General features: G+C 37.9%; 1 protein-coding gene across 1 annotated transcript in view; it reads left to right on the top strand.

Moving 5' to 3' along the window:
- LOC306887870 (transcription initiation factor TFIID subunit 2-like) overlaps positions 1–14,696 on the top strand; it is a 98,944-nt gene extending 84,248 nt beyond the window's left edge. Inside the window, exons 22-26 of the mRNA XM_079445873.1 lie at positions 1,617–1,726; positions 4,790–4,986; positions 11,940–12,098; positions 12,528–12,630; positions 12,787–14,696. Of these exons, the coding sequence (XP_079301999.1) occupies positions 1,617–1,726; positions 4,790–4,986; positions 11,940–12,098; positions 12,528–12,630; positions 12,787–13,064 (847 nt within the window). The 3' untranslated portion in view covers positions 13,065–14,696. The remainder of the gene's footprint in view (positions 1–1,616; positions 1,727–4,789; positions 4,987–11,939; positions 12,099–12,527; positions 12,631–12,786) is intronic.
- The last annotated feature ends 420 nt before the right edge of the window (positions 14,697–15,116 follow it).

The following is a 15,116-nucleotide window of genomic DNA, read 5'->3' as shown; positions in this document are numbered from 1 at the left end:
AATGTAAAAACTTAACTCAAAAGGTGATGCACACTTTTAGAAAAAACTGGCTTTATGAAGGTTAAAAAGTGCCCATAAAAGGTAAAACTCTATTTAAACTTATTAGAAAAGTTTAATCTGCTACATGACAATAGGCTACATCAGCTGGAATACTTCAAACTGGAGCTGTTTTGTTTTATATGCTGCTGAGAAGACACCCCAGAAGATGGGTCAAGTATAGCTCCATCATTGTTCAAAGTAAAAAAAATTTGATTTAATAAATAAAAGAATTTGTAAAAATCCAGGAAATTCTCCAGCTGTGATCCTTGGGGAGTCTCTGGCCACTCAAACTCACTTAACTCAAAATAAATTTGGCCTTTGTGTTCCTCATAATTATAATCCTGTGGAACAGGAAGTCATGGTTGGACACTCAACGCGCTTTACATTGTAAGGGGGATCTCCTCATCCACCACCAGTGTGCAGCATCCACCTGGATGATGCGACGGCAGCCATATTGCGCCAGAACTACACATACCAGCTTATTGGTGGAGAGGAGACAGAGTGATGAAGCCAATCAACACTCAATGATTAGGACACCATGATGGACAGAGGGCAATGGGCAAATTTGGCCAGGATGCCAAGGTCACACCTCTACTCTTTTCAAAAGACTTCCTGGGATTTTTAGAGAGTTAGGACCTTGTTTTAATTTCTCATCCTAAGGAAGGTGCTTTTTACAGTATAGTGTCCCCGTCACTACACTGGGGCGTTAGGACCCACACAGACCGCAGGGTGAGCATCTGCTGGTCTCACTAACACCTCTTCCAGCAGCAACCTAGTTTTCTCAGGAGGTCTCCCATCCAGGTACTGACCAGGCTCAATCCTGCTTAGCTTCAGTGGACAACCAGTCTTGGGCTACAGGGTGATATGGCTGCCGACATAAACAGTGTTCAGCATATTTGCTGTCATTATTATTGTTTTCATGTGGTGCAACCATGTAAATCCTTCATTTAAACAAACAGATAACAGGTCAAATTGAACAAATGGCTGAAAACTAGTTTGTGAATAGTTACTGTATTAAATGCATTTATTTGTATATTTATGTGATTATTCTTCTGTATTTAAAAGTAAAAGAAGATGATGAAGATACTAAATACCCAGCCATTATAATGCAAAATAATGTGTTAGGCACTGTAGAGACTCTACAGTTTACTTTGCTAAGATTTCACTTCAAAATTAGACATTTTTGGGGGAAACTTGTTTAAACACATTGTTCCAAACATAAAAATATGCATTACATTCATTTTGAAATGATTTTCAAATCTTTTGTGTGTGCTTAATTTATCTTCAGCTACATGCTGATACAAACTGTATGTCTGCTTGAAACTTCAATTTGGTTTGTTTTGGCAGCAAAAAAAATAAATATACAAAATATGTAAATGGAACTGTGGTGTAAATTGTTCCACTAAACTATGTTATATTGGAGGATCCTGAGATGGATCTTCATATATATATATATATATATATATATATATATATATATATATATATATATATATATATATATATATTCATTACTATTTAACTACTGTATGTTTTGTTAGATTTATTTTAGATTTTGATCATTCTGCCCTCTTTAGGCATGAGATTCTCAGCATGCTTGCCAAGAATCCACCTTTCACCAAAGCAGCGGATTCCTTGTTGTGTAATGAAGCTTTAGTGGACCAACTATGGAAGCTGATGAACTCAGGTAGAATGCACACATTGAATTTTTCTCCTCGTAAATTCTCGTGGTGCTTATATGGAATTAATCCATCAATTTACCAAAATTGACTAGGCCAAAAACCCAAACAATCTCCATGTTTAGAGACAGCATTTTGTGAATACCCCAGTCAATATACATTATACCAATACTAATGTTATGCAACTCTCAAGGTGGTTTGTTTTAAAAAATGTCTCCCAGAATTCTTACATATTCATCCTCAGAAACCTAGGACACCTTTACATGCAGATAATTCAATTAAAGGGGACCTATTATGCAAAAAAATCACTTTTATAAGCTGTTTGAACAGTTGTGTGGCCGCAGTGTACCAGCCTATAATGGTAAAAATCCACCAACTCATTTTTTTATAAAACCAATATATCATAAACAGTCTCTCCAAACGAGCTGTTTCAGATTCTCTCCCTCTGTGCACGTCACTGAGGGGGAAAAGTCCCACCCATTTGTGACACTCTCTGCCCTATTACCATAAACACAGCCCTGAGTGAGAAGCTGCGGTCTGCCATTACTGGAGTTATATACAATGTCAGCACCAAAGAGGCTTTGTGTTGTGTTTTGGGATGCACTAATGAACATAGGAGTCGCCATAATCTCCCCCCATCTGAGCCGAGGACACTGTGGTTAAATTTCATTTTCAAAGGAAATATCCCGGAAAAAAATCTGTAACCTCCCCTATATGTTTAGGAATCAATACCAATGATTCGTGCGCGAACGTCAGCTCCAGACAAAGTAAGTATCACGCGTTTGTTTTCCAAATTGCCTTTCTGAAAGAGCTTCTTGGCACTCTGTAAGGCTAATTGCTAAAGCTATCATTGTCAATGTGTGTTTTAGCTTATGCTGCCTTCAAGTGCTATCAGAATGATCGTGAATAGGAATGTGATAGTTAAAAGTTGCATATGAAAGCAATGCGAGTCGCTCGCTTGAAGTTATCGAGCTCATAATCAGAAGTGTACGGTGGCTGAGAAGTGCAAAACAAATCACGATTCTGAAAGCAAAATAACAAATTACAAACGCAAATGCAAATCTAAAAAACAAAATAACAATTCAGAAAACACAACCTCAATTCCGAAAACATTATAACAATAAGAAAACACAATGACAAATCCGAAAAACAAAATAACAAATCAGAAAAAACAACGACAAATCCGAAAACAAAATAACAGATCAGAAAACACAACGGGAAATCAGACCAACCGGAAGAGGTAGGTATAGTTTGAGACAGCGCCATTGGTTTGGGAATAGATTACTCATCACTGACTGGACGAGACATCTGTCAATCAAGGTGTACAGGAAGAACAGTAGATGGAGAACAGTTCAAAAGGCGGACTCGAACCTGGGTTGATCGCGTCCAAAAACACGATGACACGCGCTCTATGCACCACTGGAGCTGATGGTTTAATTGACTTGTTTTTCGGATTTGTCATTGTGTTTTCTGAATTGTTGTTGTGTTTTCTGAATTATTTTATTTTTCAGATTTGCATTTGCGTTTGTAATGTTATTTTGTTTTCAGAATCGTGATTTGTTTTGCACTTCTCGGCCACCGTAGAAGTGGGACTTATAAAGTTTGTGATAGCATGAGACCAGCTATGTTGTTATTTTTATCCCACAGTGCTCCCATCTGTGTAATTCATAAACGCAAATGTATTAAGCACAGTGTAATCGGATGACTGACTTTGAAACAGTAGTTTTCTGTAAAGATAACAGGCTTGTATTAATAGTGGAATGTTTATTTGCAAAGGCTAGCACTGCTAATGTGAACTGGAGTTTTTGAAGCGCCGCCCTCTTCTCAGTTCATTCGCATTTAAAGCAACACACTCAAATCAGCACGTTTTGGCTCACACCCTAAAACTGGCAATTTTAACAAGCTGTGAACATTTATCTGTTGGGTATATTGAGCTAAAACTTCACATACGCTCTGGGGACATCAGAGACTTATTTTACATCTTGTAAAAAGGGGCATAATGGGTCCCCTTTAAATTCTGATTCTCTACTGGTAAGGAACTATTGGTCTGAAACACAAAAGACAGTAAATCAATACCATTGAACCCACATTACTTTGTAACCTGTTTTTAATTATTGCTGTTTTTTCTCAGGAACAGGAACTTGCATAAATCTACTTTTTGCAACCACTGGCAGTGTTTTAAAAAAGACTCTTAAAAAATCTGATGCTGTAGTGAGCATTTTCTTGCTTTGTGTTTTGACAGGGAGGTCTTGTTCTGCTCTCACTGTGAAAAGATTTATTGTGATTAAACACTTCTGTTCATTCTGGGTTTGCAACCACTCTTGGCAGTACAAATGCTGAGCTATTGCCAGCTGTGATGAAAGTCAGTTCTCGTATATTTGATTTAAGTGGTTGTAGGTGGTGTTTTTTTTTTACCCCATTATCTTTTTTCTCAGTTCTTATGCTGTGGTTTTTCCAGTCCTTTTTGAAGTTGCTATTTTGTTTAATACACACACAAACGATCCAAGAACAATTTTCTCCAAAATTCATGGCTGCATGTTTGCCCATGAAAAATGGTGCTGTTGCATTAGGTTCTGTGCATAATTTGCTTTAAATCCAGTTGTGAATTTTTATTCGCCATCTCATACCATTACCAAGACATGTTTTAGGTCTCAGAAATAAAAGCATTTTCTCTTTGTAATGTTTGTGGCTGATAGCATGTTTTTGGAGTAGCACATTGCCACAGAGAGAGGGATTTCCTTAGTTGATCGACTTCACTGAACTTCCCCGCAATTTGTTGATATATGCAAATTTGTTTTTTTTCATGGGATTGCAGAGGTCTTTAATTTTCTATGGCTGCAATAGTATATAGTAGTTCCAGGTTTGTTGACCACATTTCAGGGAAACCAATATATGCAGTTATTTATCAACCATTGAATTATTTAAAATCGAATGCATGCCATGCTTGCATCATGCATGCCTTAGATGTGCATACATTTTTCACTAAATTACCAGTCTGGTGATTTTATTTAAATTTTTAACTTAGAAATGTAGTATGTTGCAATTTACGTCTATCTCTGTATGTGCCTTAGGTACCTGTCATGACTGGCGTTTGCGATGCGATGCAGTGAATCTGTATTACACTCTGTTTGGGCTGACCCGACCCTCCTGTCTGCCACTACCTGAGTTGGGTCTTGTGCTTAACCTGAAGGAGAAGAAAGCCGTTCTCAACCCCACCATCAAATCTGAGCAGGGCCCTGGAGGCCCAGAGGTGACCACAACCAGCACTGTAAAATTCCCACTTAAATTCCTAAAGTCCTATTACAATTTATTTATTTATTTTTATTGTTGCTTAAAATTAAAAGTAAAATGGAATGAAAGTTTATTAGTGCATAAAGTTGAGTGCAAACACATTCAGTTATACATTGATTTATGCAAACATACATTTCCTGAAGATAATAAAAGTGCTTGCAAGGTATCAAAATGATAATGTTAAACTTTTAGGTAAGTTTAGATTTTAGTTACACAGACTGGTTTTGTGTGAAATGCTTTACCATGACACTCAGCACACGTCTTGTTTTCATTTGGCTACAAACCAGAATCAAACCACAGGCTGTGTCAGTGTAGATGTGTCTTCCACTATTGTATTGCAAAGTAGAGCCCTGCGCGGGACTGTTTTCTTAAACCCGCACCCGCCCGCTCCCACTGAATTTCTGAGCAGGACCGCCCGGTCCCGCAACCTGCGAGTTCCACTCGCGCCCGCAAAGTTTGTGTCCACTCCCGCCCGCTCCCGCGAACTTTCTCTCAGAGCTTGTGAAAAATGTTCAGAAATACTCAAACTAAATAAGTTAACATCCAGAATAACAGGCTTTAAACATGATTGCGTTTAAATAAGATGGAGTAATGCTAAACCAAAGCACCACACGTGACAAAAAACATTGAGTATTTTTTATTACCGTTATAAAATATTAACTTTTAAAACAAAAATATGGGCACCTCCGTTTTAAAACGTATGTGGCAGAGCATCTCTCACATCAAATGTACCATATTTACCTGCTGCATTAACAAAGTGCTGAACAATGTCAACAAAGCCTTTCCCGGCAACAAAGTCTAAACGGTCTGATATCTTTACAGCAAAGTGCAACACATTTTTCTGTAGTTTCTTGCTTAACGTGAGCAGGAAGTGCTGTATTGGGGAATGAGAGCTTGCTTTGACCAGAGAGAACTGTGCAGGTATGTCGCCTCAGGGCAGAGGTGCCAGATTTATGTCCGTTATAAACGAACACTTTTGCACATTTATCGCAACTAACAAAGTTTAATTCTTTCCCATTTTTTTCCGTGACAATTGAAAATTGTTTCCAGATGTCTGACTTGCCTTGCTTTGCTTTTGTCATGTAAACAGCCGCTTTAATTTTCTTCTCAACTTCATGTGTTGACTCCATTTTTATTGCACGCCAAATCCCACCGATTCCCGTGGGTCTCCCGCAAAATTTTCTGACCGCCCATTCCCGCCCGCAGCAAAGGTAAAACCGCCCGCTCCCGCGAGATTTGCGTCGGGTCCCAAACCCAATGCAGCCCTCTATTGCAAAGCACTTATGCTGCTACTGAGGTGAAACATGTGTAAGGTAAAGGCCAGGACACACCAAGCCGACTTCAAAGAACTAGCGGCAACAAAAGTCGACGGTGTTTGTCACCTCAGGTGGCAGCGTCTGGACCAAAATCTGCACTTGAACACACCGGACTACAGCCGACTGCAAACTAACACATCTGTTCTGCTCCTGCGTGAGAGGACTTAGCAGTCTATATTAGCAGCTATCAATAGTATATATAGTGTATATATATTACTTATCTGGCAGGGGAGACACCATGATCAAGAAGGCAGTTCACTTGGCCACGTCACTTTCACTTTCAATAGTCGTCATTTAAAAGGAGAAAGCAAAACAAGGATGTATGGGATATATGCAGTTACATAAAAAAGATACATAAATAAAACAGACATACATAAAAAAACATAAAGCAGTGCTTGCTTACCATTTTATCAGTTATGTTGTTAACTTTCTTAATTGTAAGCAGCTCATGTTGTTATGAAAATATTCGCTTATAGGAACGCTTGGGTAAGATCACGTAACATTAGGAACTTTTTTTTGAACTTCCGTTTCCGGGTCGAGAACGCTGTGCACGTCTGTGCTGCCGCTTCGTACCTGGACTGTTTGCATGTTTGTGTTACATGTTCTCCTCCAGCTTTATTTAGATTATTATTTTTATTATTTTTGAACTGGACTGTCACTATCAAACTCTGGCTGTCTGTGAGTTTGCCACCGGGCTGCTGCGAGCCCTCTACCTTGTTAACGTATTCACCACGTTCTGCTCTTCTGATGGGTGAGTTACCACTTCCGTGCATCTGGACTAATCATAGACTGTCATCCGTGTCCAAAAAATTGCCTGCAGGCTCTACTATACATCGCTCTCTAATTCTTCTCACTGACGCCCAGCATTGTACTGCTTATCTGAATTCCCTGCATCGTCATTTTGCGCTTTTGAACTGTCGATCATTATCGGACAAAGTCCCTTATCTCAATGAAATTATTATTGACAATAAGCTTGACATTTTTCTTCTCACTGAAACTTGGCAAGTTCCGGTTGATTTTCTGCAGTTAAATCTACTCGCACCTGATGGATATAAGTATCTGTCCCGACCTCGACTGCATGGCAAAGGGGGTGGTCTTGCTGTCATCTATCGGGACAATCTCCGACTCAAACATCTTGACTTTCATAATACCAATTCATTTGAATATATGGTTTTGAAGGCTGAATGTCTCATAATTATTCTGCTCTACCGTCCTCCTAAAGCCTTGTCCAACTTTTTTTCTGAACTTAGTGAACTGTTAACCCTTGCATGCTCAGTGTCATTTCCCATTCTTCTGCTTGGTGACTTCAATATTCATGTTCATACTGTTTGCTCTAACACTAACCAATTACTGTCTGTCTTTGAATGTTTTAATCTGACTCAGCATGTTCATTTTCCTACCCATACTCATGGTCATATCCTTGATCTGATTTGTACATCAAGGGTGGATATCACGTCCATCTCTTCTTTTGACACTGGTATCTCTGACCACAAACTTCTTGATTTTAGTTTAAATCTGCCTATGCATACAAAATGCCCTAAGACTGTTATTTCATACCGCAATCTGAAAGCTATTGATACAGCATCATTCTGTACTTCTATTGTTTCTTCAAACCTTTCTGATGTTATTGATATTTCTTCTCCAGCCGTGATATTATCTAATTATCACTCCATAATCTCCGAAATCTTACAGAAGCATGCTCCTACTAAGACCAGAAATGTCCCTTCCACCCACTCTTCTCCTTGGTATACCCCTGAGCTTCGTATTCTTAAGGCTACTGGTAGACGGCTTGAGCGTCTTTACAGAAAAAACGGTCTTACTGTTCATTATTTGGCTTTTCTTGATCATCTCAAATCATATAAATCTGCTCTCATTTTAGCTCGCTCTAGTTATGTCTCTGCCACAATTAATAAATCAAGTAACAGGCCGAAAGCATTATTTAGTACAATAAATAAGCTTACTAACCCCCCATCTCAGGATGACCTAGCTTCCAATGAGCTCTGCTGTTCATTCCTGGATTATTTGCTTGAAAAGACAGTTGCTGTTCACCAATGTTTCCCTACTGATACTGAGCTCAGCTATCCATTAAATCTATCTAGTCAGTCTCTGTCTTGTTTTTCTTTAACGTCCCCATACTCTGTCTCTAAGCTAATCTTGAAATCCAGCTCTTCATCCTGTCACCTTGATCCTGCTCCAACTTCTCTCCTGAAACTTTGCCATTCTGCCATCTCTGCACCCATCTCTCACCTTATCAATGCATCACTTACCTCTGCTTCATTTCCTCTACCACTCAAAACTGCTGTTGTTACCCCTGTTCTTAAGAGGCCCAACCTTGACCCCTCGATTTTATCTAATTACCGTCCTATTCAAATTTACCCTTCATAGCTAAACTACTGGAAAGCACTGTTGCTGCCCAACTCCAGTCTTTTCTAGTTGAAAATAATCTCTTTGATCCTTTTCAATCTGGTTTTCGCCCACTCCATAGTACTGAAACTGCACTTGTAAAGGTAGTGAATGATCTACTGCTTTCTGGTGACTCTGGTTCTCTGTCTATACTTCTGTTACTCGACCTCAGTTCTGCCTTCGATACCGTTTCCCATTAATTACTTATTACTCGTCTCTCTGATCTGGGTATCTCTGGTACTGCTCTTTCCTGGTTTCTTTCCTATCTCTCTGACAGACAATTCTACATTTCCGTTAAGGATTTTCGATCGCCCGCTGTCCCCCTGAAGCGAGGTGTTCCCCAGGGGTCTGTTCTTGGCCCTTTATTATTCACAATTTACATAATACCACTTGGTCAGATTTTACAACGTCATGGTCTTAGTTATCATTTTTACGCTGATGACATTCAACTTTACTCTATCTGTACACCTGCTCTACCTGCTCAAATTGATAAAATCTCTGCTTGTGTGAAAGATTAAGATTTGCAATTTAACACAAACAAAACTGAGATCATTTTTATTGGAACTCCTACACTTACCAGCAGCGTTTCTACCAATTTCACCTGTGAGATTGCAGGCTCTCCCATCAAATTTTCCAGTATTGTAAAATATTTTGGTGTAATCTTTGACTCCACACTCTCCTTTCAGTCTCATATTAACTTCATCACTAAATCTGCATTCTTTCATTTACGCCGCATTGCCCAACTCTGTCCTTTCCTCAGTACCATAGATGCTGAATCGGTTATCCATGCATTTGTTTCAACACGCCTTGATTACTGTAATGCCCTCTTCATTGGTTTACCTGCAATTTTGTATGATCTCCACTGGCTCCCAGTTGCCTACCGTATTAAATAAAAAATTCTCCTGCTCGCTTTTAAATCCTTGCATGGCTTAGCTCCCCCTTATCTGTGTAATTTGCTTGTCCCCTATACCCCGACTCGTTCACTACGTTCCTCTGACTCTGGCCTTCTCGTTGTCCCTCGGCACCGCCTTTCTTCAATGGGGGGCAGATCATTCAGTATTATTGCACCCAAACTCTGGAATTCTCTCCCTCGCTCACTTTGCTGTATTAACAATATCTCAGAATTTAAATCACTACTCAAAACTCATTTGTTTTCTGAATGCTATACCTTTGATTACTGACACCATGCTTTGTCTAATGAACTTGTTCTTTTCATGCTTTGTCGCTTCAGTCTGCTCTGCTTTGTATTTGTATTTTTGTTATGCTTGACTCTTTATCTGAATGTTGCCCTGTCCATATAATGCTTCTTTACTGTATCTATACTTATTGTTATCCATCTATGCTTACTTGTATTGTCTCTTCTTTGTTAAATTTACATTGTGAAGTGTCCTTGAGCACTGGAAAGGCGCTATATAAATAAAAATTATTATTATTATTATTATTATTAGAACATACCTCTGTCTGTGCTGCCTTGATTTACTTGTTTTCATCACTTTCCCTTTAATTCTCAAGCACTGACTCGTTCTCTAAACTGAACATCCAATCAGAATTCTCCATGTGTCGACGAGCGTCTGTCGGGTTGGTTTGTTTGGTGTGTTCCACCCGTTGGCTCTCGTCCGGCATGTCGGATGTTCAATTTCTTGTAGATCATTAAATGTGAAATATGACCCGAGACAACAAAACCAGTTATAAACTAAGTTTCCATCTAGATTTTGCGCTTGTTTTGTTATCGACAAAGAGAAATGCGTTAAAAAAAACTTTGCAAAATTTGCTGTCTACAGCCTGTTTCCATCCAACTGGCCTTTTACCAATAAAATGGTGTGCGTCATGACGTCATCCCTAAAAAAATTATTTGTCGCATAAGTTTTGGTGTATCGCAACAAAAAAATGCTGCCCTTGAGCTGTTTCCATACATAATTTATCCTATTGCGTAAATTATAGGCTAGGCTAGCTGTTCTTCATCCATTTGAAACCAAAAAAAAATAAAAAAGCCTATATTAAATTGTATAGGCCTACATACTTTTTATTAAGCATCATGAGTTTTTTTTGTTTTTGTTTTTTGCACTTTGTTATAGACTAGATAGATAGGCCACTGTTGATAATCAAGCAATGATCATAAACAGTTACGCAGTTGTATATTATCATTTTTCTGATTAACGTTTATAGGAAATAGGAAAGTTCATTCCAGTTATTTTATTTCGACCGGCTGTCGTTAAGCCATATTAACCGTTAACCGACAAGATTGTTAAATTACAATTAAATTTAATTTAAATTGATAGGTGGCTTGACCCATTACAAATACCTAAATTTGTTTTCCAGGGATTCATTTTATAATCACAAAAAACAGCATAAACAACATGACCGTGAGGATTCACGCACCTGCAGTGCTTCTGCGAACGGAGAAAAACATAAGCTATTATATATAAAAGAAACAGGCCCATATGCAAAATATATTTTTCTAAATAATTAATGAATTAACAAAACGAAAGAAAAACAACTGCAACAATTAGGAGCCTATATGCAGAATTTCGGTTCATTTTTGTGATGCACTCTTGAGAAAGTGGCAGTTTTCCTTTTTCACAAAAGTATGTTTTGTTTTTTATTGTGAATGTACACAAATAAAATAAATATTTTGAATAATGTCTTCATCTTATATGACCACAAATGAAGGAGTAGGCTAGTGCAAGTTAAAGGTAAACAACAACAAAAAACAGCTAAAATGAATTGAAGTGGTTTCAATTCTATGCATTTCATGACAGGTGAAAAGTGATAAATAGTCAAACTTAGTAAATTTCCCAGTCACTGAAATACTACAAGTCTGAATCCAGTTAGCTATTTGCTGTTTAATACGTAACCACTTTCTTTAAGAAGGTGTTTTAAATAAAAAAAAATAAAAAATAAAAAAATGCTGTCTCACAGACAGTCACTGACTGACTGGGCTAAATAGCCGCAAGGCTATTGCTAATGGTTTTGGACACAGCTATACACACTATGCTGCGTAAGCTTGGCCATTTTTGATTAAATGCAAATATGTTAAATTCAAATTATTGAATTTAATTCATGGTGTTATCTGGTTTAACAGAAACTCATACCATAATGCTTAAAGATTAATACAGTACTACTCCCTGCAAGCACTGGAATAAAAACAAAAAAAGGTTAACTGCTTGTTAAACATAATTTTAATGATTTTTTTCTCATTAATCATTCTCAGCTGGAGGAGGACCATGTTGTTATGGAGCCAGCATTGAGTGGTGTGGCCATGGCCCCACAGGGTTTAAAGAGGAAGGCAGAGACTCCATTAGGTTCATCCCCTGAACCCGGACAAGTTATGCAAGAGGAGCCTAGTGCTAAAGCATCTGTTAAAAGCAAAGTGAGCAATTGGCTTTATGTATTTTACCTTTCTACTAGATAGTCCCATTGAGATCAGTGATCTCTTTTACAAGAGAGAGACCTGGTTTTACAGTAGCAGTAGCTGCCTTACAAATCTCATAATTAAGATACAACTTAGAACGCATATTAAATATAGAGGTCTTTTACAAAAACCAATCGCATACTCCTCCACATTCTTTACGGTGTTTTAAATTCATCAATAGATATAAATATTCTATAACGTGGTTATAATTAGATGTTACGGTTCTGTAAAAAAAAAAAAAGCCCTAAAAATTTGAAATGTGTATTATGTGCCAAATTTTCTAAAGACCACAATTCACTGTGTAGTTATATAATCTCCACCGATTGGAGAAAATGACTTCATCTTATAATGTTGTGTTGTACTGTAATGTTTTTTAACTTCTGTCAGTTTCCCACCCAGGAGGAGGAAGATATTGATATGGACACAGTTCATGACAGCCAGGCGTTCATCTACCACCACCTGAACATGTTGGAGAGACCCTCAACTCCAGGCATAACACAAATACTGCAAAATTCACAAATTTCTACACACACTATCAATCACATAGCAGAAACAGAAAAAAAAATCCACATACATCTGGATAAAAGTCTTATCTCTGTTGATAGACATCAGGGCATTGCTTCAATTTTCTCTCTAATTTGTACAGGTAAAGAACCATCTTCAGTGGAGCAAGCCATATTGTCCATGCCAGGAACACCCATGCCCACACTGAGCAAAGAGAGCACATCCTCTAAACATGGAGATCACCACCACCACCACCACCACCATCATCATCATGAGCACAAGAAGAAGAAGAAGAAGCACAAACACAAACATAAACACAAACACAAGCACGAGAGTAAAGATAAAGATAGAGACTCTCACGCCTTTAGTAACAGCCCTGCCAGTGGCCTCTCCATTCGTTCTCCATCTCTGTCTGACTGATAATGGTATCAGCCAGCAAAAGTAGTCTGAACTAACATTTAAAATACACATTGTTTTAAGCATTTCTGATGTTTTTGTTCTGTTTATGGTTGTGCAAATTATTCAGTGCTGTAAAGGCAGGAAAGTGTTTGTACAGTTCACAAGAAGAAGAGGATTGTTCTGCAATATCATCTGACCACACGTAAAGCTGCCTGTTTTGTGGCCTCTTAACAGCAAACACACACAGATTAACATACTTTCACCATCCTCGACCACTGGGGTTGCTTTCTGCCACTGAATCTCAAGATAATTTCCAACATTCTGTAAGTACTTTAATGAGGGAACATTTCACACTGTGGGCTCTATGGCCAACTTGGCTTGAGCAATCTTTTAAATAGGTGCTTCATTTGCAACTTTTAAATTGTGAAGGGTCAGTTGAACAACTATAGTATAGTATATGGTACTTTTTCAAAAACGTAACATTACTGTTCCTTTGAAAATATACTAATTTGAGCAATAAATCATTTTTACCTACTTCACTTTTTGCGTTAGTTGTCTCCATTGTAGAAATTTTGCTAGGAAGTTCTTTTCACTGATGCTTTGTTTGCATAAATCCATAAAGAAATTAATCTTTTTATCATTGTTTTTTTTACAATGAAACTTTTTTCCCAGTGTATGTTTATGAGTTTGATCTTCAGTTTCCAAACTAGAACTCAATTGAGATGAATAGGCAAAAATGTCATTGTTCATTATTTCTCAGATGATCATGCTTGCACACATGTATGTTTGTGGTATGGGGCAATCTGCCTAGTGAATACCAGAAAACAAATATAGATGATCGAATGGACATGGTATTGTTTGCTGTAAGCTTATTGTAATGAGTGTTTGCCAAGCACATTGAGTACCCTGTTATTAAAGGGATAGTTAATCCAAAAATGGATATTCTGTTGTCATTTACTTGCCCTCAAGTTGTGCTAAACCTGTATCAGTTTCTTCTGTTGAACACAAGATATTTGAGAAAATATTCATCACCAAACAGTTATGGGTCCCCACTGATTTCCATAGTATTGAAAAAAATACCAATCTATAGAAGTCAATGGGAGGTCCAGTTTGGTTACCGACATCCTTCAAAATATTTTCTTTTGTGTTCAACAGAAGAAAGAAACTCATGCAGACTTGAGGGTGTTACAATTTTCATTTTAGGTGTACAATTACTTTAAGAACAAAAGCCAAAATATAATACGGACCTATTTTCCTAGATAGCCAAAATGTTATTTCTGCCTTTTCATTGTGATTAAGTTTTGTGTATTAGTGGTCTCTGTACAAAAATCAGTTACCACTTTTTGGTTCTTTGTGGAGTTTCGTAATGTTTGTGAAAACACATTAGTATGGATAACTCAGATGTACACACTATATCTTGACTTCCATCTGTATGATTGTTTGGGGTCCTAGACACAATTATGACTTAGTTTTACTACTATTATTAACTACTATTTTCCATTTCAAATGTTTACATTTTTTTCTGACCTAACTGCAACACAGCAGGCATATAACTGAAGGTTTTACCAATTTTGGTCCCAAAAAAAACATTGCCAAATCCAAATCCAAACAGACAACTGGCACTGCTAGTCTGAAAACCAATAAAGAAATCTTACTGTTAAACAATCCATGTATCATCCGTTTTTTTTATTTTTTGTTTTTTTTAAGTGAAAGTAGAGAAATTAAAAAAACGGCTCCTTCGCCCACCGCAACCCCCCCCCCCCCCCCCCCCCTTCCCTTTTCGCAAAGATTTTGATTGACAGGCGTTCTGACCAATTAGAACGCGGATATTATGCTGCTATCCGCCATCTTGCCCGACAGGTCTCCATAGAGATTCATGTTAAAACGGGGTAAAAAAAAAGATCGACTGAATTGAAACTTTTTAAATATAACTAAATATAAAAATGTGCGGAGGGTTAAGCTGTGCTGTTGTTTGCTGCCATAGTAACGGCAATAAGCTAGGAATCCCTTTTGCATACCAGAAAACCTGGCATGTCCTGTATGCATGGCTTGCAGCGCTTAAATTAAAATACT

This window comes from Barbus barbus (assembly GCF_936440315.1).
Source record: "Barbus barbus genome assembly, chromosome: 21".
Lineage (NCBI taxonomy): Eukaryota > Metazoa > Chordata > Actinopteri > Cypriniformes > Cyprinidae > Barbus > Barbus barbus.
This window is presented reverse-complemented; position numbering and strand designations above follow the sequence as displayed.